The sequence below is a fragment of the Micropterus dolomieu genome, linkage group LG08, assembly GCF_021292245.1.
Source record: "Micropterus dolomieu isolate WLL.071019.BEF.003 ecotype Adirondacks linkage group LG08, ASM2129224v1, whole genome shotgun sequence".
Classification (NCBI taxonomy): domain Eukaryota; kingdom Metazoa; phylum Chordata; class Actinopteri; order Centrarchiformes; family Centrarchidae; genus Micropterus; species Micropterus dolomieu.
Window position 1 is genome coordinate 26572725 of NC_060157.1, and position 22936 is coordinate 26595660.

General features: G+C 41.2%; 1 protein-coding gene across 3 annotated transcripts in view; it reads left to right on the top strand.

Annotated features, from left to right (window-relative positions):
- lamb2l (laminin, beta 2-like) overlaps nucleotides 1-22936 on the top strand; it is a 54593-nt gene that overhangs the window by 26167 nt on the left and 5490 nt on the right. For all 3 annotated transcript variants that reach the window (XM_046056325.1, XM_046056326.1, XM_046056324.1), the window contains exons 4-31: nucleotides 1160-1295; nucleotides 1723-1796; nucleotides 2069-2257; nucleotides 2829-2892; nucleotides 3250-3452; nucleotides 3670-3790; nucleotides 4252-4440; nucleotides 4973-5152; nucleotides 5314-5426; nucleotides 5959-6038; nucleotides 6815-6971; nucleotides 8934-9074; nucleotides 9587-9748; nucleotides 9882-10003; nucleotides 12147-12267; nucleotides 12808-13000; nucleotides 13146-13289; nucleotides 13778-14009; nucleotides 14094-14257; nucleotides 14419-14643; nucleotides 14986-15200; nucleotides 15330-15426; nucleotides 17050-17422; nucleotides 17532-17716; nucleotides 17959-18206; nucleotides 19426-19641; nucleotides 19751-19895; nucleotides 20078-20285. In XM_046056325.1, the coding sequence (XP_045912281.1) occupies nucleotides 1160-1295; nucleotides 1723-1796; nucleotides 2069-2257; nucleotides 2829-2892; nucleotides 3250-3452; nucleotides 3670-3790; nucleotides 4252-4440; nucleotides 4973-5152; nucleotides 5314-5426; nucleotides 5959-6038; nucleotides 6815-6971; nucleotides 8934-9074; nucleotides 9587-9748; nucleotides 9882-10003; nucleotides 12147-12267; nucleotides 12808-13000; nucleotides 13146-13289; nucleotides 13778-14009; nucleotides 14094-14257; nucleotides 14419-14643; nucleotides 14986-15200; nucleotides 15330-15426; nucleotides 17050-17422; nucleotides 17532-17716; nucleotides 17959-18206; nucleotides 19426-19641; nucleotides 19751-19895; nucleotides 20078-20285 (4697 nt within the window). The remainder of the gene's footprint in view (nucleotides 1-1159; nucleotides 1296-1722; nucleotides 1797-2068; nucleotides 2258-2828; nucleotides 2893-3249; nucleotides 3453-3669; nucleotides 3791-4251; nucleotides 4441-4972; nucleotides 5153-5313; nucleotides 5427-5958; nucleotides 6039-6814; nucleotides 6972-8933; nucleotides 9075-9586; nucleotides 9749-9881; nucleotides 10004-12146; nucleotides 12268-12807; nucleotides 13001-13145; nucleotides 13290-13777; nucleotides 14010-14093; nucleotides 14258-14418; nucleotides 14644-14985; nucleotides 15201-15329; nucleotides 15427-17049; nucleotides 17423-17531; nucleotides 17717-17958; nucleotides 18207-19425; nucleotides 19642-19750; nucleotides 19896-20077; nucleotides 20286-22936) is intronic.

Genomic DNA, 22936 nt, shown 5'->3' on the forward strand with positions numbered 1-22936 from the left:
TGGGATGTTTAAAGCTTGGGAAATCTTTTTGTATCCAAATCCGGCTTTAAACTTCTCCACAACAGTATCTCGGACCTGCCTGGTGTGTTCCTTGTTCTTCATGATGCTCTCTGCGCTTTAAACGGACCTCTGAGACTATCACAGAGCAGGTGCATTTATACGGAGACTTGATTTCACACAGGTGGATTCTATTTATCATCATTAGTCATTTAGGTCAACATTGGATCATTCAGAGATCCTCACTGAACTTCTGGAGAGAGTTTGCTGCACTGAAAGTAAAGGGGCTGAATAATTTTGCACGCCCAATTTTTCAGTTTTTTATTTGTTAAAAAAGTTTGAAATATCCAATAAATTTCGTTCCACTTCATAATTGTGTCCCACTTGTTGTTGGTTCTTCACAAAAAATTACAGTTTTATATCTTTATGTTTAAAGCCTGAAATGTGGCAAAAGGTCGAAAAGTTCAAGGGGGCCGAATTCTTTCGCAAGGCACTGTAGTAAATGTTAGCATGCAAGCACTCTAAACTAAGATAGTGAACATGGCAAACATTAAACCTGCTAAATATCATTATGTTGACATTGTCAGTGTGAGCATGTTAGCATGCTGACATTAGCATTTACCTTCAAGTACCGCTGTGCGTAAGTGCAGCCTCACAGAGCAGCTGTAGATTCCATTTTTCTTATCCTCACAGATGCCTCCATCTCTCCCACTGTCTTTTTTGCTCTCTTCTGCCTCTCTTCTTTCCCAACCCCTCTTTCATTCCCGACTATTCTCCCTTTTCATCTTTTTTACTAATCTGAGGAGACAGCTCTATCACAGGGGATTGACTGACACTGTACCACATGTACAAGACACAACCTTTGTAGACAAAATTAAATTTAGCATGATCTCATTGATTGATCCTTTTCACAGGACACACTGTTGGTGTGTGAAATTACAGCAAGTTGTTTTGATTGTTTCCCGTGTAGTATAACATCCACAGTGGATTTAAACAGCTGGTTTCTTCTTTTTGTACAAATCTAAAAGTGCTAAAAAAACAACACAGCTGCTAATTGTTTTTATCACAACTCAAACATTTTGATTATTTCTTCATCATCATATCTAAAACATCTGAGGAAAAACTTCCTCCAAGCATAAATTTCTGTTTTCTGCCTCAACAGGAGTCAGACAAGTGTTTCGAGTGTAACTCCCAGCATCGCTATAACCCAGACCACCACAGAAACAGCCACCGCATCGAAAACGTAATCTACCTAATGGACAGCAATGGAGACAACACCTGGTGGCAGTCTGTCAATGGTGTGTGTGTGTATTTACCCTGTCACCGTACACAACAACATGATCAGTTCATTGTGCTGATGGCCTTTGTCCTCCTACATGTATGAGAGTATATGTGTGTGAGGAATATGTTTATTTTTATTGTTGTGTGTTTTTGGGAGTTAACAGGGATTTTCTATCTATCCAAATACTTGAGAATGCTCTTGAGATGCAGTGATATAAGAAAAGTAGTAAAAGGACCTTCATACCGCAGCATAAATCTATGTCTTCATAGGGAGAATATTGCGGAAGACCTTGATATTTCTTGATGGAAAGAAAAAAATGCTAAGAAAGATGGTAAAGGTCTCCTACAGTCCCTACAGTCAAGCAGGCAGTGACTTGAGGAGACAAGACTTGTACATCTTGTTGTTGTTATTATGGCATTGAGTGACAGTTATTTCCTGCACAGGACAGGAGAATGTCAGCATCAGACTAAACCTGGAGGCTGAATTCCACTTCACACATCTCATCATGAAGTTTAAGGTTTGTATACTTTATTGCATGTATGTGGGTGTTTGTGGACCTTTGTGTGAAAAGGTGACAGGACTGTATGTGCATGTTTGGTTGTCTTCGATGGTTGCATTCCATATATCCAGGAAGATGAAACAAAACGTCCAGATTAATCAGTCTGACAGTATGCTGATCACAGATACCACAGAATTTTCTCATGTTACCCATTGTATTCATACATAAATATTCACCATAATCCCCATGTGACATTGGACTGACTTCTCTTTCGCTCTCTTCCTCCTCAGACTTTCCGACCTGCAGCTATGATCATCGAGCGTTCGGCGGATTTCGGCCGCACATGGCGCCCCTACCGCTACTTTGCTTCAAACTGTACCAAGACCTTTCCCACCATCCCTGCCAATGGCCTGCAACACATAAACGACATCATCTGCGAGGAACGCTACTCTGATATCGAACCCTCCACTAATGGAGAGGTAAGAAGTAGAAGAGGTGCTGGTAGCAGTAATAGAGGAGACGTGTTTGACTGGGAGTGTCTTGTTCAGATAAGGCAGGCAATATTCTAAATGTTTGTTGTTGTCAACAAACAAATCCCATAAAAAGACCAAAACACAACAATGCACACCCAAACCCATTGGTTTCCACTGAACTGTAAAACTACTGTTTTCAGTAGTGTTTTTCATTTACAGCAGCAGTAGTAAATTAGAAATAATGTAAGAATGACTATTGCTGGGGAAAAAAAACACATGAACATAAATAGTATCAAAACTGGGGTTTGATTTAATGAAAATAAATAATGTTAAAGAATAATTTGAATTAAGTAAAATGTCTTCATTGGAGGAATATGTGACACCACCAACCAAACAGACTTTGATTTGTTCATAGTACTTGTTGTTGAAACTGAAATAACTTTTCCAGCTCAGATCTGCTTTAAAAATCTGTTCATTTTACACATTGTGTTTGGCTAACACCTGTTGTTTTAGTTGGATGTGCTCTTCCTTTATCCTCTTTTTCTCTCTAGCTGAAAGGTTCTGTTCTGTATTTAAGGTCATTTATAAAGTTTTGGATCCCGCCATTCATGTGAAAGACCCCTACAGCTTGGACATTCAAGGTCAGTGAAGACTTTTAGCGCAGCATGATGTGCCTCGTACAAATCTCACCTTAATATTTCCAGACACAACTGCACATTGTGTGTGTTAAAAGTATTGTATGGTACAGTGTATTATCTTAATCTATAATTATATGGTGTAATATAAGACAGAAAAGTAAATGCTTTGGGCAAAAGTTGAATCAAAATGCAATTAACAACAATACAAATAAAATATGCTACGTTTTTGAGGAATAAGGCTAAAATACACTTCAACACTAGTCATTCCAAAATGTTTGCATGCTTATTAAATTTCAGTTGTGTCATGAAATGGGTTAATACACAAATCAAACTGAATTAATCTGTTTTTCTCCTTTACAGAACTTCTGCGTATCACCAACCTGCGGATCAACTTCACCAAGCTGAACACTCTGGGAGACGACCTGCTGGACCGACGCTCTGATGTCCTGCAGAAATATTACTACGCCCTCTATGAGCTGGTGGTCAGAGGGAGCTGCTTCTGTTACGGACACGCCTCAGAGTGCGCCCCAGTGCCAGGGGTTGACGCCCGGGAGAATGGCATGGTGAGCTTGTGGACTATTTCATTTTACTTTTATTTATTACAGTGGTGTTATCTGTAATTATTACCGCCATGTGTTGTTGGACTAAACAGAAAGAGCTAAAAGAGCAGAAAGGAGCTTGTTTAGAAATAATAAGAATCTCAGTTTGTTTAATTGGTACAGTACACATTATTATTGACAATGCCTACATTAACTCTTTTGCTACATTGTGATTGGTCAGATCCACGGTCGATGTGTCTGCAAACATAATACAGAGGGTCTGAACTGCGAGCGCTGCCGAAATTTCCACAATGACCTGCCATGGAGACCCGCTGAGGTGGAGAACCCGCACAGCTGCAGAGGTGGGAACGCACAAACATATGCACCGTCTTACAAAATTCTGATATGCGAATGAATTCAGCAATGCAGATGAGGTATTCTTGTTAATCTGCTGCACACGCATATACACACATACAGAGAGCTGGCTGCTGGCCTAGACAGTACAGGCAAATGCAGGGGGAAACCAGGGTGCTGCTTATTTAAGTCAGGTTTGCTACTAGTATTTACAATAGTGGCACATGTAAATGTATCCTGACTAACTGAATGCAACTGTGTAAAAAATCAACAGATGCCATAAGAGCAGTCTCCTTCAGCCATGCTGGAGTTTCTCCATATCTCAGGACACTGCCTGCTACTTGTAAAGTGTTAAGAAGGATGAGAGGAGCTGATGTGATTCAGAACTGCTTGGAAGAAACTTCTAATAGTCAAAGTCATGTTTGTATGCGTGTCATTAGTCTTTATTTGTTCTTGCTTGTTTCCCCAGAGTGTAACTGTAATGGCCACTCAAACCAGTGTCACTTTGACATGGCGGTGTATTTGGCCACGGGCAACATCAGCGGAGGAGTGTGTGACAACTGTCTGCACAACACCATGGGACGCAGCTGTGAGATGTGTAAACCTTTCTTCCACCAAGACCCTTCTAGGGATGTTAGGGACCCACGGGTTTGTGTCGGTGAGTCATTTGTTCCTTTGAACAAAACGTTTCCTGCTATGATGTGGATTGGTCCGCTGTAGACCTTCAAGAAATGGCGTCTTCTAGTATTGAAAAATCTAATTAAAAAAATCTGCCAGTGGGTTGAAATCATTTCTTTTATCTCAAGGATTTGTACCATTAATTGATTGTATGAGACTGCATTTGAATTACCTTTTCTCAGAATATTCATTTTGTTATAAGGTTACTAGAGTTTAAAATAAATATAAAACTAAATTTCGTAAACACTTTAACCAATACCACTTTTTACACAAATGTGATGTTTAATGTAACAAAACAATGAAAAGCACAATTATTACATTTCAAAGTGTCATTAATCAGAATGATTAACATTATATAAGAGTTTTATGACAGCCGTTTTTAAGTGTATGTTTTAGTGTTCCATGCCTCATGAAGCTACCATCTATCTATTCAACTCTCCCATGTATGTCCTTTTGTTTTTGCCTCTCATTCTTTTCCCCTTTTACTTCTCCATCTGACCTCTAAACACTAGCCTGTGACTGTGACCCAGTCGGATCATTGGAAGGAGGAGTGTGTGACAGTCACACCGACCCGAATATGGGGATGATTGCAGGGCAGTGTCGCTGCAAAGCCAACGTCAAAGGCACGCGCTGCGACGACTGCAAGGAAGGTTATTACGGCCTCAGCCAAAACGACCCACTGGGTTGTCAGCGTACGTATGCGTGTGTTTGTCTGCTACTGAAAACCCTTTTATGTCTGAACAAGGTTGAAAGGTGTTTTGGATACAATGAAACCCTGTAATCTTCATTTAAGATCTGTAAATGGCACATCAGCCACTATATTATTCTTTGTGTGTGTTTGTGTCTCCATCAGCTTGCAACTGTGACCCTCGTGGCATTATCAGGATGGGAGCTCCTTGTGACCAGATCAGTGGGGACTGCTCCTGCAAAAGATATGTCACTGGTCGCTACTGCAACCAGTGTCTGGTTAGTAAAACCTTTTCTTCTTATAAAACATGATGATAATTGTGGGTTTCATATCAAGAGATCATGCACATTTCTGTCGATTAGCATTACTAATTGTCCATTTTAAAGCATATTTAAAGAAATTATATGTTGCACTGGGGGCGGCACGGTGTTGCGGTGGTTAGCGCTGTCGCCTCACAGCGAGAGGGGCGTGGGTTCGAACCCCGGTTGCCCCAGCCTTTCTGTGTGGAGTTTGCATGTTCTCCCCGTGTCTGCGTGGGTTCTCTCCGGGTGCTCTGGCTTCCTCCCACCATCCAAAGACATGCAGGCTAGGTTGATTGGTTACCCTAAATTGTCCTTAGGTATGAGTGGTTGTTCGTCTATGTGTTGCCCTGCAATGGACTGGCAACCCTGTATGCAGGATAAGCGGTTGACGATGAATGGTTGGATAGATATGTTGCACTGTTAAATGTTAATGTTTTTTGTTTTAAAACTTGTTGTACAATTAAAAAACTGTGCATCCTGGTTTTGAGGTTTATTTCTATCCCTGTAGCCTGAATACTGGGGGCTCAGTAATGACCTGGCCGGCTGCAGACCATGTGACTGTGACTTCGGTGGAGCCTTCAACAACAGGTTCAGTATAGATTTTCAAAATTTGATATGTCTGTATCTTTAAAAATATGGATTTCAGAAAAGGATGTCATGTTCGAATGGGTTATTCAGGTATAAAAAGATATATTAATGTTAATTCATGTACTGTGTTCTTCGACACATCCAAAAGGTCTCACGCACAGTTCAGGTTCATACAGTGAAACTCCATCAGAGTGTCTAAATGAAATTTTGTGTCCTCTGGACAGTTTCCTCTGTCCTGTCATGTCAAGTTTATAATTACTGTTTTTTTTTTTTGCTGCTTAAATGTCCCACAATATTTGTTGTGACTTTACTGCGCACATGGAAACGTTTAAAATGACTGACAGCAGCCTCTCAAACCATGAATGTAAATCATTTAGAGAAACCACTGTAAGAGAAAGTGAGATGTGACCCACCGGTTCATCATAGTTTACAAAAATGCAGCGCAGTGAGGATCCAGACGTTTCATATAGGAGACAGCGTCTGTCCGTCTCTAGACAGACTCCAGTCTGCAGTGGAGTTCAGATACTTCACTGATAAACCACAGAGCTGCAGAGTAACATTAGACTTCATGATCAGAGACATTTTCTTTTATCAATTCTACACTTCTGTTCATACCCCCCTCTGCTGTGAGTCTGCCATTCAATCAATCAATTGATGGTTTTTATAATGCACCATTCATCTGCCATTATAAAGGCCATATGTGCCACGATCTTCACGCTGTGCGCTTAGATCATTAAAATAGGGCCCGTAAAGTTTGCTGCTGTCTGTCACTTTAGGTGCATGATGGAGAACGGCCAGTGTGACTGCAGGAGGCATCTAATTGGTCGACAGTGTTCAGAGGTTCAGCCTGGGTATTTCTGTGCTCCACTGGACTACTACAAATACGAGGCGGAAGATGCCACTGGACACTCCCCCGGTGACTCTGCACTGCCGGTGAGCACACTACTGGTTCAGTGTACATCCCTTTCAGGTCACTATAATTCAACCTTCTGATAGACCTGCATGAAAAGAGAGTAAGTGGTGTGGGGTTGTTGCCACTGAGTAGAAGGTGAAAATAAACTGACAAGATCATTTTGAAGGCTTAGAATCAGATGCAAAGACAATAGAATATCACTTCTGAAATTGACGTGATGTGATGGTGTTACTAGAAGAGACATATAGTTTTGCCTTTGCTCACAAACAACGTTTGGATAAGTAGAAGAGCTTTCAGAGGGCAACCATACTATTGGAAACGTCTGTCCTTGGACAGGGAACTGTATGATCCAGGCTTTTTCCTCAGGAAGTTACTAAAAAGGTCACAGACCATAGCTCTGTATAAAAGACACATATCTAAACACCATTTACAGAAGGTGTTCTGTATACCATACGCTCTATACAGTTTCACAGTAATGTTATGACATTAAAAGAAAAGTAGATTTCATGTTATTCTGATTCCACAAAGGTTGTCTTTGTCAAGGGACTTGGAAGGGAGTGCTTGTTGGATGTTTGAATTTTGATGCTGTGGTTTTATCCCGATACTGTACCTACAACTACCACTACAAATATTGCTTTTCAAATGTTGGAAACATTTTGGCAACTTATCTACACTTTTTTCTACTTTTTATTTTAAATACAAAACCAAGATCACAAATCATCATTACATAAAATTACACCTACATCAAGTTAGACTAACTGTACATGTAGTAAAGAAGTCTCAAGGTTTTGACAAGGAAGAATAATTGTGGAATAAAAACACTGTCCATCATGAGTCAGACAATATTGTAGGCGTGCAATGCAAAATCTGTGTTCTCTTTTAAACATAGATCTTTTCACAGAGCAGTCCCACAAAGCATGAAGAACAGTCATTTGTGTTCTTGTGCAACATCTACTGTCCTCACTTGGCCTTAATTTCTTTTTATTTTACAGATGTATAATAAACTCTATGAATGAACAACTATGAGGATGAAATAAGATGATATGAGGATATGTTTCTTTATGTCTTCCTCCAAGTCTCTTTGCAATATTAACCTTCAATTCTCAAACTTATTTTAAATCATTTCAATGTCATTGAAACATTTTTTAAACAGTTTTCAGGTCAGGTGATCCTAAAAAAAATGTTTTACCTCCTAAACCAGTCGATGGACATTTAGTTAAAACACATTGAATTCTATTAATTTTCCCTTTAAACCCCCACCCCTACTCATCGAACCTGTTACAGCAAGGAGACCGCAGCTCCCTGCCCCCTCCACTTCCTCATTCAGCTCTTGGGGCAAGCTCAGACAGTCCACACTTTAAACATCTCTGCAACAGGAATGTGGAAAAAAGGTATTGACTTAAGAATGTTAAGAGAAAAAAAGCCAACAGTGCAAGACATTAAGCAAGAAGAAGTTTTCCTTTGACATATGAAGGTGTAGTCTTTATCGTGTGCTTAACTTTCACTGGATGGAAATGTGTATACAGAGTGTACATAGTGAAGGACAAAAAAAAAGCTACAGAGTATACAAGATACAGTCAAAGGCCATGCATTTATGTGCAGAATTTGAACTCCACAGCTGAAGCGACCCATAAAAACACCAGACAGTAGCACAGATACCAACCTGTCACAACCAATTATTGCTGCAAAGGCACACACACAGACAAAAACACACACTCAGCCTCACATGTTTTGTTTCTCTCTGTCACACTCTGGCAATTTCAGCACAGCATGGCTGTTTCTGCTATGTGTTGTCATTTTTACTTTTGGAACAGGAAAGATGTGCAGGATGAACCTCTGTAAAAACTCTGTATGCTTCTCCCCGACACCTTAAGAGATGCACTAGCGATCGAAAGCGCACTAGTGTCTTCTCATTAGCGTGTCCTCCCTCGGGCACATGTTCAACACAAGCACAAACCATTTTCTCCTCTCTCTCCTCTCAGGGCAAAGTTCGTCCTCAGGCAGAGACTGACTGTGTTCAGCACCTCAGCAACCAGTTGAGGAGGCACCGGCGTCACCGTCGCATTACCAACTCTCAGCAACATCGGGCAGCACTGAGACGTATCCGCCAGCTTCAGCAAACAGTGGGATATTTGCTTTAATTGATTCACTGACTTCATTTATGGTTTGACACCAGAGTCTAAGGGTTTGCATGTAAAGTGAGAACACTTTACTTTAAAACAGTTGCATGTTGTTGGATACTCCTATATTTGTGGGTACAATAGTCATCTGTTGGCCAAAAAACAACGCAGATTAGTAATTAATAACCTTTCATTTTTTTTAAATATCTTCCTGTGACCCCTCATCACAGGTTATGGCTTTGTGTTACATGGGTTGAAAGTTTCCTCTGAAATGTGGTGTAGAGTGGAGTAGAAGTTGAATCCAGTCTCCAAACTGATGATCAACATGATTATATGATTTAGTAAGCAGCTGTAATCTTCATAAAAGCTGCTTTATTAGACTTTCAACAACTGACATCCTGGAGAAAGTGGAAAGTCAGGTCAGTAAGGGGAAACAGATTTTATATAGTATGAAGTAGAAATGGAAATACTTCAACAAGAAAAGGATTCTTTGGTAATCTGCCGTTCTCTCTCAGCCTGATGTGAGGGCTGTTCATAGAGCACACACTCCCAGCCACATGGTGTCGTGGACAGGACCTGGTTTTGCCCGCGTCAAAGATGGTGCTGGCCTGGTGTTCACTATCGACAACATCCCCTACGCCATGGAGTATGACATCATGATCCGCTATGAACCTGAGGTGTGTGAGTGTGTGGACCATGACCTTACAAGACTGATTTTCTAAAACTATTTAACTGTAACTAATTAATGAATGTCTTTTGAACTAAGCTTTGTATGTGTGTGTGTGTGTGTGTGTGTGTGTGTGTGTGTAGTCCACAGAGGACTGGGAGGCTGTAGTTAGTATTACATCTGTACAGCTGCCATCCAGTCTCCGATGTGGAAACCTCCTACCAACTGAACAGCTCTACACAGTGACCCTGCCACACCGCAATAGGTACCAAACTTTGTATCTATGTGTATGTTGGTGTGTGTGAGAGAGGGGCCATTGTAGCCAGTGTGTTTGTTCAAGTCACTGAAGGATTTGTTCAACTTTCCCATATCCCTTGATATGGTGTGTGTTCTGTTATTGCTCAGGAAGAATTGCATCATTGCATTGTTGTCAATTCAACTTGCCCTGGCTTGTATGCTCGGTAGAAGCAGGCCTGTATTTGTTTTTCATTTCAGTGTACCCTGCGGTACTTTTTACTATTGATTCACTGATAGGGGGGCATACATACCAGAAGCCCTGTCTAAGACTCAGGTACAGTGATATGAAAGAGGAAAGCAGCGGCTTTGTTTACTGAAGATTAGAGTGCGGAAAATCAGAATACCTGTTGAAGAAGAGCAGAGAACGGTACAGAAACGGCAGAGAGGTTGTGTATCCAAGCCCATACACTTGGTCCAGGTCCCTGGCTTTAGTTCTTTAAAAGAACTAACATGGCGAACATGGTCATCACTATACTTGCTATACACTAGCATGTTAACATTGTCACTGAGAGCATGTTGGCATGCTGACATTAGCATTCAGCTCAAAGCACTTCTGTGTCTGCGTACAGCCTCAGAGAGCCTCTAGCGTAGCTTTAGACTCTGTACTCAGACTGGCTCTCTGATCAAAATAATATTGTGCCAAGTTTCAGTTCAGATATCTTTTGTATGTAGCTTAGCTTTTGTATGTTTTTTTTCTGAGCTCAAATCACAATTTGTACAGAAACTTGTAATATTGACTTGACAGTAAGATGATAATCAACTTCGCATAATATAAATAAAGAAATATTGAATATTTTAATGACACAATTGATCATATTTTTTGCATTATACATCTCTTGAGCTACATTTACATTTTACTGTTCTCATGTTGCCCCTTCAAATTAACTGATTACAGCGTGATATTTACCTGATATTGATCTATTCATATAAAAAGATTATTTCACTGCAAATTAAAAACATTAGACAGATTACTGCAGCTCAGACTACATTAAGAGTTAATTATCCCTTTATCCCTGTAGAGAAATCAAGGAAGCAAAAATAGGGTATAGGATAAAAACAGGGAATGCCTGTTTAGTTTCGACCTGCTCAAAAGCCTTTCAATGACTGAACTCAGCTGGAACTAAGAGGTCAAGCGCTGCCCGGATCTGGCTTTCTCAGCGGACCGAAGCTTGCTTTCCGTTTTCTTCTTGGTTGGTCCATCATCCAAAACCAATTAACAAAGTGAGCCCAAAACACAGACAGAGTGGTAGAAGCCAAACGCAGGAAGAGAGTGGATGAGTCATCCCTGGTGAGTGGTGGTTGATCTAGAAACAGCATGAATGTAGGAAATAACCTGGCATGAAAATGCCATAAAGACAACAGATACCAAGTAGAAAATAATAGTAGTAGTATAGTATAATATAAAAATATTAAGCTCAAGAAATGACACAAGAAAAAAGTTTTATTATTTTATTAATTACCATATTATTGTTAAATTAACCAAATACATATCAAGCAAAATAAAGTAAAAACTAAAACATATTAAACATATAACATATTAAACCCGCCACAAAACTAACAAATATATTACAGAGTTTTTGTGGGAGGGGGGTTCTTCTTTCAAAAAAAAATCTTTGTCCAAGTGATCTTTCTTCCTACTCGATGAAATGCTCAAAATTGACACAAAATATTTTGGAGCATAAATACTGACATGAATTGACAAGAATTTTTACTTACCTGAAACAGTCATTCAGATTTTAATAGCAGACAAAACTATTGCGTGGTTATGACATTGGGCCATAAATATCCTGTAGCCACCACTGATTGGTCAACATCAGGCAAAGCGGATAAAAAAAGTTGACAAATTTTCAACAAGCCATGAAAGTGAGATTGAGTACTTGTCACTTCATGAATATTGCCTGTTTCTACAGGAATTTAACACACTGTAGGTGAGGTGACATCGCCTATCGCTTATTAAGCCCATTAGTGGAAGAAAATGGAGAGTGGAAAAAAAGGAAAAGAAAGAGAGAGAAAATAGACAAGAGCAGAGTCAGGCAAACTATGGTATGTTTATACATATGTGTATGCAGTTCTCTAATTTAGCTGCTGTTGTGTGTATTGTGTTTTTCCAGATACATCCAGATGCCCAGGCCATTCTGTTTTGAGCCCAGTAATCGTTATGTGGTTGCAATCAGGTTCCAGCGCCACGGGGTCTCACACAGACATCTTACTGCCTTCATCCTTATTGACTCGGTGAGCTAAGACTACATGTTACTCTCATCATCCACCTCTACCGTATGTCTGTTTCAAAAGTTAGTTCCATCAGTGTAGCTCTCGTGATTAGAAGAATTAGACGTTTAAAAGTAATTAACTTAAAAATGTAATGAAACGTCAAGCGGATTTCAGGATAAGTGGCCAAATCTGCATGTTGTATAGGGTTCCACATCATGAGGTTTCCCCCTAGTGGCGGAAAAATACAAACGAAATTGTTGAATAAACCAAGGCTTAGGGTTAGCTTTTAAATAAAGTAAACATGACACAGATTTTAGCAGTGCAATATCTAACTATCCTCCTTTGTAGTCATTATAATATAAACCACATTTATAAAAAACCTTGTGAGATCTCAGAGTTGTATTTGCTCAGTTTAGAAGACCTTTTTTCAAAAGCACCGTCACATTTTTAATATCTTTTCTGCAATAGGAACGTTGGCTTTTCTAGGGCTTATTAACCACTTGTGATTATTATTGCCTCTCAGGCTTTTCCTTCTTTAACCATGGATTTTTAACCCCATAGCTGGTTCTGATCCCCAAATACACTGAGCTTCCGGGTTTCCAAGGTAACGATCCCGAGGCAGAGCAGCGGCGGGAGGAGATGATGCGCTACATGTGTCTGGATTCCTTTATGATCACGCCGATGCCCAACCTGGCTGAGATGTGCTCCAAACTCATCTGTAGTATTTCATCAATCATTCATGACGGTGCTCTGCGTGAGTAGACGAAACACAACAAAACAAGCACAGATTTAGAGGATGTGGCTTCAAACCCACTGACAGTTCAAATCCTTGCTTTTTTAAAAATAATAATTGACTGATATTTTCTTCCTTGTCTTTTATCTGTGTTTGTTGTATACAGCCTGTCAGTGCGACCCCCAGGGCTCGCTCAGTGGTGAGTGTGAAAAGGTGGGAGGTCAGTGTCGTTGTAAGCCCAACGTGATGGGTCGATTCTGTGACCAGTGTGCTCCAGGAACCTTCGGCTTTGGAGTGACTGGCTGCACTGGTGAGTCTGTTGCCAATACAAAATGTGAAAACAGAACTTTGATGATTAGGAGCGGCTGTGGCTCAGGATATAGAGCGGGTCATCCATTAATCCCAGGTTTTGCGGCCATGGAAGCTCTGCCGACATTGGTGTGTGTAAATGGGTCAATGTAACATGCTTTGTCCATTAAGTGCAGTCCATTTAACGTTAAACATAAACATTTTTGTATACAAGAAAAATGTCATTTTCTGGAGGTCATCCAATCACATTGGTTCTGGTCTCATAGATGGAACCTTTTGCAGTGATTGGTTCTCACATACTATAGTTATGTGTGCCACTGGGCTATTCATGTAAAAAACCTTGAACCCCTGCCCCCTTTCAAAGAAGAAAAGAATCACTTAAGGGATCCAGTGTGTGTTTTGTTCCTGATTCCAGTCAGAAGCACAGTGATTGACAACAGAAACCAGTGAATAAATAATTAAATATATAAAATACCTTTTGTCATCCAGCCTGCGACTGCCACTCAGAGGGCTCAGTGAGCCACCAGTGTGACCCAGTTACAGGCCAGTGCCAGTGCAAGCAGGGAGCCACCGGGCGTCAGTGCTCAGACTGCCAACCAGGCCAGTGGGGCTTCCCCAGCTGCAACCCATGTCAGTGTAACGGCCACGCAGACATCTGTGACCCCCGCACTGGAGAGTGTATGGACTGCAGGGACTACACAGCAGGACACCTCTGTGAACGGTAGGGATCGCTCAGTGTCAGACTCAACGTAACTTCATCCCTGGTCATCAAAATGATGGTAAATGTCGCACTCATGTGTCCCAGTTGTGTGGATGGGTTCTTTGGAAGCCCAGTGCTTGGTTCAGGGGAGCACTGTCGGCCCTGCCCCTGCCCCGGTAACCCCGGCTCAGATCACTTTAATGGAAACTCCTGTCAAGCTGACCACGCCTCTAACCAGATCATCTGTAACTGCAGACAAGGCTACGCTGGTAAGATATCACACTGCAGTGAAATATAGTTCACATACTCAGGCCTTGTCTGATTAATAGTCTGAAATACTCAATACCCAAACCTCTACTGAAGTCTGACGTCAGTGAAAAGCAATTTTGAAGCTAATTGTATTGCCATATTCTGTTTTTTTCTTCCTAAGGGACCCGCTGTGACCAGTGTGCCCCTGGTTACTACGGCAACCCAAGCCAACCTGGTGGGCAGTGCCTCCCGTGCAATTGCAACGGCAACATCGACACCCAGGACCCTGAGTCATGTGACCCGAGGACCGGCCAATGCCTCAAGTGCCTGTACCACACCGACGGCCCATCCTGTGCCCACTGTCAACACGGTTACTATGGCAACGCTTTGGCCCATGACTGCAGACGTGAGTGATGAAGACAGATATTACAGTACATTTGTAGACTTTTTTTCCAGTTGTAACCTCAAATTATGTTATCTTTCCCCCAACATGATGATGCAGATTTTATTATTAAATTCCTTGTATGTTGCCTTGGAGATGGGCAACTCTATGTCTAAAATGTAGGTCAGTAATATACCACCGACAAATTTATGAGCGAGAAAAATAACATTTCATAAAAAAAAAATGATAAAAAGTATGTCTTAAACTGTTTTTTAAAAGCATTAATTGTGTCTGCACATCTGCCAGTGCTGTGGAACATGTAGACACAGAGTGGAACCATACTGTCTCCTCTCTGTCTCTTCTCAGGCTGTACCTGTGTGACTGCTGGCACCATACAGTCTGCTTGTGGTGATGGACAGTGTCACTGTGACCCGCAGACTGGTGCCTGCCCTTGCAGGGAGAATGTGACGGGCCACAACTGTGACCAGTGTACTCCCAATCACTGGAACTACGGACAGCAGCGAGGCTGTGAGTCCTGTGGCTGTGACCCACAGCACGCAATGGGAAATCACTGCAACATGGTGAGGAAGCACAAAGGCCTCGGAAAGCCTGGAAATGGAAAATGCAAAAGTGAACTCGGATAACTTTAAGTGTGAATTCTTGTTTCTTTTTTCAGTCTTTGCCACTGTGTCTCTCTCTGTCTTCTACAGTTCACAGGCCAGTGCCACTGCCGTCCAGGCTTTGGAGGTAAACAGTGCACTGAGTGCGAGCAGTTCCACTGGGGAGACCCGCAGGTGCAGTGTCAAGGTAACTGACGTTGTGACACTTACTACACATTAAATACCACTTTTGAACAGCAATGGGCACACTTTAAATTACGTGTCACATTTTCATGGGTCATGAGTCAGTTCTCTATTTAGAGCAGAATTTATGCAAAAACATCAAACAGTATATCAGGCTCAATCACACTGAAATTAACTCCCCATTCCTTTCAATTAAAAGGGGACGCGGCACCTTTTCTGAAGTGATCAAGCATTGTTAGCATAACGATCAGTTCAGTATGACTGAAACAGCAACACTAAGGCCAGATTCCCTAACACCGTGTCCACACAGGAGGCGTAGCATGAGCAGCATGTTAGCAGAGCACCAGCCTCAGTCTTTCATCTGTGTCATCTGTGTCTACGCAGAATGCTTTCAGACACAGTGTTAAGTGTAGGTCACCACGAGCCATTACCTGGCCTGTCTAGACAGCTGGATTAAAACAGGAGCGCATGTTTTTCATCAAACATGTGTGAGACAGACGACAACTTTTTGTGCCTATTTTTCAGGCGTAGATGTAACACAATCTGCGTTACACATGCTGTCTTTTGCAAACTCTCCTTATTTCGTATGTGTTTAATGGGGGATTGCATACAAATTAGGAGGAGACATGTTAACAAAGGTTGAATATTCCACTGGATTTTCTAACACTACTACACTACTGATGGCCAAATGAAGCATTCTGAAGCATTATTGCTTTCCGACACAGTTGTGTCTAAAGTGGTTTAGTACTCGAAGCTTCATTCGTAAAATGCACACCACCATCTGCTGGTGAAGACGATGTAATGCAACAAAGCTGACAACCAGAAAATGCAAAAATGGACATGTTAACGCCCAACCCAGAGGAATATTTTATTGCTCTTCTACAGCTCAGGATTTGAACCCTGGACCTTTGGTTCATAGGGCAACAGCTATATCACTGCAACATCCATCTGCACGGTCAGCTAATGATTGTCTTTAAATAAAGCACAATTTTCCTTCACAACCATTAAAAGTCATCAAAATTCTACTCAAGTAAAGGTGTAAAGGTATTCCATAGTGACTGTACTTAAGTATCCAAGTAAAAGTGCTCATTCTGTATGGCATTGTTGTATCTCAGTTCTTCCATGCATTCAGTCCTTAATTAATTAATCTCTAAACATAAGTGGTGGGTGTTCCAGTTATGCTGGCTGTAACAATCTTATTAATAAATCGGAAAACAAGTGCATTATTTTCAGTGTGAGGTTTTTTTATTCAAGAACAGAACTTTCTCCACAGTCTTTGGTGACAGGCAATTTCTTTTTTTTCCGCTTTGATGAATATTCTCTCGCACACATCAGCGACAATCCAAACACACCTCCTAGATTCAAATCGGTCAAAGATGGATCGGCCTGTCAAAGCAGTCTTGTGATTCACTATCCTAGTGAACCAGTGTGTTTGTAAAACTAGAATTAACATTGTCATGTGCAATTTTAGTAATTTTTTGTTACCAAAAATGTAATGCTCTTGGTGATTCTTTGCACATGTTGGTTATATTGTAGGGCACGTAGCCTAATCCATTTAATGTATTGACTCTACTGTCATCATTTTCTCTCTGCCTTCTCCTCCTGTGTCCTCCCTCATTCCATTCAGAGTGTAACTGCCATCCACAAGGCTCAGCGATGACCCAGTGTGACCGAATAACAGGTGCATGCGAGTGCATGGAGGGAGCTGCAGGGAAGCGCTGTGATGAATGCGCTCGCAGCTTCACTGGAGTCTTCCCCAAGTGTGTCCAGTGTCACCCGTGCTTCCAGGTGTGGGATGATAGGGTGTGCCAGATGAAAAGGGACCTGGAGCACATCCAGTATACCGTGCAGAAGATCCTGGATAGCGGGATTACACCAGGAGTTGGGGACGCGCGCATCAAAGAGCTGGAGAGGAAGCTGAAGCAAGTGCAGGATCTGATCAGTAAGGAGGACAGCGACAGGATCCACCAGCTGATTGGACAGAGCATCGATGACCTCAGGTGATGATTTCATCTGCGTGGATGTTCATTGACGTTTGCGAAGATGTTTTGTCACCTGCCGGCAACTTGCCTAGATATTTAATGAAATACCCTGCTCCATGTGTTGCAGGGCTGAGATCGCCCTGACCGACGGACGTCTGATGGCCATCACCCGAGAGCTAAATACAACTGCAGAGGAAGAAGGGGCTCTGAGACGCACATTGAGTGACCTAGAGAGAGAGCTGAGGGATATCAACACCACTGTGGCGCAAAAAAAACACCAGCTGGATGACTACTTTACCTCAGGATTTGCAGGTAGCAAACTCAATCAAGTCAGTGAAGCTTATAAAATATCACATGACAGGACAGTTTGGACCTGCTGTTAGATTTCTGTAAGCACAGCAGAAACACATTAAAAATATGTACGATACAAAACCTCATGATTGCATACCAAAGCAGACTAAAAGTAATAAAGATATTCAGTTAAATCCCATTCAGAAGCCAAATTAAGCTACTGAATTCTGAAACGTTATAAACTTGCTCCTGTTTCCTCACAGATCAGTTTGACAAAGTGAAGAAGTACTATCAGGAGTCAGTGGAGGCTGAGGAGAAATGCAACGCTTCAGTGTCCGGTCCTGCCAGTCCTGTGGAACAGTCCAAAGAAACCCGCGGTCTCACTGAAGACCTGCTGGATGCCAAAAAAGACCAGATCCTCCGTGCTCTGGCTGCCCAGAACAAATCATTAAACGAGCTGCAGCAGAAAGCCCACGACCTAAATAAGAAGACCCACCACCTCAGTCACAAGGTAGGCAGTGTAGGAGGTTTCATTCATTTATCATTTCATTAATGTATCCACTTGATTGTCTGCCATGATGGGTCTGATGGGTACAGTATTAATCTCATGTTGAAAATGTTCCATAAGAGTCTGGTTTGCCAGTTTGTATTGGGCTTGTTTATCATCCATTCATTTTTATTATACATTGAATCAGAAAATTTAGATTTTGCATCATCTTGAGGTGGATAATCTAATAAACGAGAAACCTTTTATTTTGTAAAGCAATTTAAAATTTTAATTTGAGCAAAATTTTATAGCATTTAAGTGATTTTGTTGGAGGAGTACTGGTAATGATCTTTACTATCAGGTTCATCAGTAATTACAGCAGCCTGTGTTATGAACGAAAGAGAGACCAAAATGTATTAGACTGGCCAGAAATAGTGTTTGTCAATAGAATTTTTTTTTGTATGTGAATTTTTGTTCTTCTCAATGTGTACACTTCTCCTGTGATGCACTACAATACAGATTTGTCCAGTTTGTAGTTTATGAATACCATATAGCTTTATGACCCTACACTGACATCTAGTGGACACAAGTCATTAAAGCAGTTCCATTAGTAATAAATGGACAACACAACATCGTCAATGGTGAACCCGTGAGTGAAGGTTAATATTTGTCATTAGTAGTACTTCTCCATGGTAAAGAAACATGGAAATACACAATAACAAAATCCAAACAAACAAACGGTTTTGGTTTGCTTGTTTTTTTGATTACTCACTTCAGAAACGACGTCTTGTTTTCCAAATGAAATGAAAGAATTAAATAATGATAATAATACAGAAATGGCTCAGCTATGATGTGATTGACATGCCAACTTTTTAAATAAATAAATAATATAAACATAAACATAAATAATTCATCAGTACATGTTAATGTGAAACCTTTAAACTTAACAGATTCTTATGTAGCAGTTTGATTTGACTTCATAGCATGAGTTATCACACTGTAGTCCCGGCTTGCAGTGGAATATTTTTTACTCTTAAAGTTTTTTATTTTCTAACTTTATGAAAGTGTAGGTTACTTTCAGTAGCTGACACAGAATATTGATTTTTAAAATCTTCAATCCAAAAATATTGAAAAACACTTGATGTTGTTGTTTCTAATTATTTTGGAATGTATTTCTGTTTATTGTCTCGTTCCATTGACACAATCATTTCATGTGAACGATAACGCTTGTGGCTTCCTCCAGGTATGTGGTGGTCATTCCAATGCCGGTGTCAACGGCAGCTGCTCAGACAGCCGATGCGGCGGTGCCGGTTGCCGTGACAATCAGGGAAATCGTGTATGTGGAGGAGAGGGATGCAACGGGACAGTAAGCGCTTCTGTAGCAGCACTGAATCATGCCAGGAACGTCACCGACAGTCTGAACGCTGCCAATGAGGATCTGCAGACCGTGGCGAGAAAGGTGCTGAAGGTTTTTAGGAGTGACGGTGTATCTTCTTACGTGCCATGACTGGAGACTATAAAGTATGAAGTTTCTCTGTTGACTTGATGTCCTGTTTCCCTGTGTCCAGCTCCAGGATATAGCCTCTCTGACACAGGACGTGAAGAACCAGGCGATGAACATGCTGGAGAAAGCCCAGAAGAAGAAGGACCACTTTGAAAACAACAACAAGAAGCTCAAAGACTTCATCAAGAAGATCAGAGATTTCCTCATGGGTATATTGATGTTGTTTTAACTGGTAATCTTTGCTTTGAATGAAGTGAATTGTTATTGAAGTCACTCTCTTATTATGTCACTTTAAAGGTCTAACTTTAGTTCAACTGCAGCAGGATATCTGCTCTGGCAGAAATCATTTTCATTTTTTTTCTTTCTCTCCTTCCTCCCTTGTGCTGTCCAGAGGAGGGAGCCGATCCAGAGAGCATAGAGAAGGTGGCTCTGCAGGTCCTGGCGATCACCCTGCCGCTCAACAGTACCGCTCTGGACAAAATGATCATGCAGATAAAGGACAGCCTTTCCAATCTCTCCAGCTTTGAGGGGATCATCAACCAAACATCGCAGCACATCAGCAAAGCCAAGGAGCTGCTCGACAAAGCTAAAGATGCCAAGTAAGTCCTTTTTTAAAAAACACATTTCCCACAAAGTGTCTTGATTGCTGTCAGAGGAAGCATTAAGGCTGTGCCTGTCACTCTTACCCTGCCCAAACAAATATTATGTCAAATATAAGGAAGCCAGGCCACAGTTTAATAAAAATTAAGTTATGAGGGTTATACTGCGAAGGCTACATCCACACTCAGAACACATCCTGAATGTCAGGCTTTTCTCCACATTTCAGCACCAACATTGGTCCATAAATACTAGAGCGAGCGTAAAAGCCACAGTTTGCACGGCTGCAGCTGGTGGAGGGACCTGGAGCACACACACAGAGGCCTCTCCAAAACTACATTGAGTATGGCCTATTTCCCATTGCGCTATGTCTATTACAAATTAAAATTATTATTAAAAGTGATCAAAGATTGGACTGCTATATCAGCTTATCCATTATAGTTCAGTAATCAGCAAAGATCCATGATAGTAGACACTACTGTGAATCAGTGTTCAGTGTGTACTATGGAACAGCACAAACGAAATCTTAAAACCTCTGATAAAACACAGCCACCCACAATCAGAACTTTAAGACACCAGCAGCTGCTTACATAATTAAAAACAGATGAATTTCTACTGTAGAAATACTATTAAAACATTGCCACAAGCTGCCGGCTGAGTGTTTTAACCTCTCCCCACTGTTAAAACACATCTTATGTTATTCGGGTTAATATCACAATATGGCAACAGATGTGTGTTTTGGGGGATTCAAAGAGGCAAAGCTTTTTTTCTCTCTTTAAACACTGCACTGCTTTTCTTACCGGTCCACCGGTAAAAGGTCAGTTCACCCAAATTATATAAAAAAACCTTTTGTAGATGTTATTTTTTTTGTACAGGTTTTGAGATACAGTATATGTGTCTGGGAATTCTGCCTCCAAAGAAAGTGTGTGGTGCTTACAGCATTAAAAAGCATTTAAAAATTCTACAGCAACAGCACTTATCAGAATCACTGCCCAGTGCAATACAAATGAATGGATGATCCACAGAGCACACGGTATATATGTAAATGGACTATTGAAGAAACAAACCCAGTCCACAGAGAGGTTTCTGAAAACAAGACTCCATTGGATTGCCTGGGAAATAACTGGGCACATAAAAACAAATCTAGCAGGATAGCTGCAGCATTTCTTAGCTGATCTTCCCTAACATCAGCATCACACTTAACAACACTTAACAATCTAAATCTTATTCCGGATAAAGTGTTTCAACAGATTTTGCGGTAATCTCACCAGTTATCAGCAGCAGGCACTTTAGTTGTTGACAGATAGCAGCGTCATTAACAAAGCCAGCGTTAACACTCTGAGTCACTGGAACTAATTAAACATAATGGCTTCTGGCCTGTGTACTAAACTTATAAGCTGCCGATATCATGAACCCCATTAGTGGTAAACATAATGAGAATGAGTTTCATAAGCCTCCATCAAACAACACAAACCACATGATCCTGAACATACTGCTCCTGCACAGCTCTCTGGGCTCGTTATCATCTGAAACATAAGGAAAAATGTCTCCTGCACCCTTGAACTAACTTATATTTTTTAATGTTAATGTTGCATGTTTAACTGTTAGAAGGGTGTGTTAGGGGCAAACATTACTATTTACTAAGGGTGTGATGAGATCTCACGCTACGAGATCTGGCGATATTAAATTGTGACAATATTTTTCACGCATTGTCAAGTAACACATTTACGCTCACCTAAAGGATTATTAGGAACACCTGTTCAATTTCTCATTAATGCAATTATCTAATCAACCAATCACATGACAGTTGCTTCAATGCATTTAGGGGTGTGGTCCTGGTCAAGACAATCTCCTGAACTCCAAACTGAATGTCAGAATGGGAAAGAAAGTAGATTTAAGCAATTTTGAGCGTGGCATGGATGTTGGTGCCAGACGGGCCGGTCTGAGTATTTCACAATCTGCTCAGTTACTGGGATTTTCACGCACAACCATTTCTAGGGTTTACAAAGAATGGTGTGAAAAGGGGGCGAAAATGCCTTGTTGATGCTAGAGGTCAGAGGAGAACGGGCCGACCGATTCAAGCTGATAGAAGAGCAACTTTGACTGAAATAACCACTCGTTACAACCGAGGTATGCAGCAAAGCATTTGTGAAGCCACAACACGCACAACCTTGAGGCGGATGGGCTACAACAGCAGAAGACCCCACCGGGTACCACTCATCTCCACTACAAATAGGAAAAAGAGGCTACAATTTGCAAGAGCTCACCAAAATTGGACAGTTGAAGACTGGAAAAATGTTGCCTGGTCTGATGAGTCTCGATTTCTGTTGAGACATTCAGATGGTAGAGTCAGAATTTGGCGTAAACAGAATGAGAACATGGATCCATCAGGCCTTGTTACCACTGTGCAGGCTGCTGGTGGTGGTGTAATGGTGTGGGGGATGTTTTCTTGGCACACTTTAGGCCCCTTAGTGCCAATTGGGCACCGTTTAAATGCCACGGCCTACCTGAGCATTGTTTCTGACCATGTCCATCCCTTTATGGCCTCCATGTATCCATCCTCTGATGGCTACTTCCAGCAGGATAATGCACCATGTCACAAAGCTCCAATCATTTCAAATTGGTTTCTTGAACATGACAATGAGTTCACTGT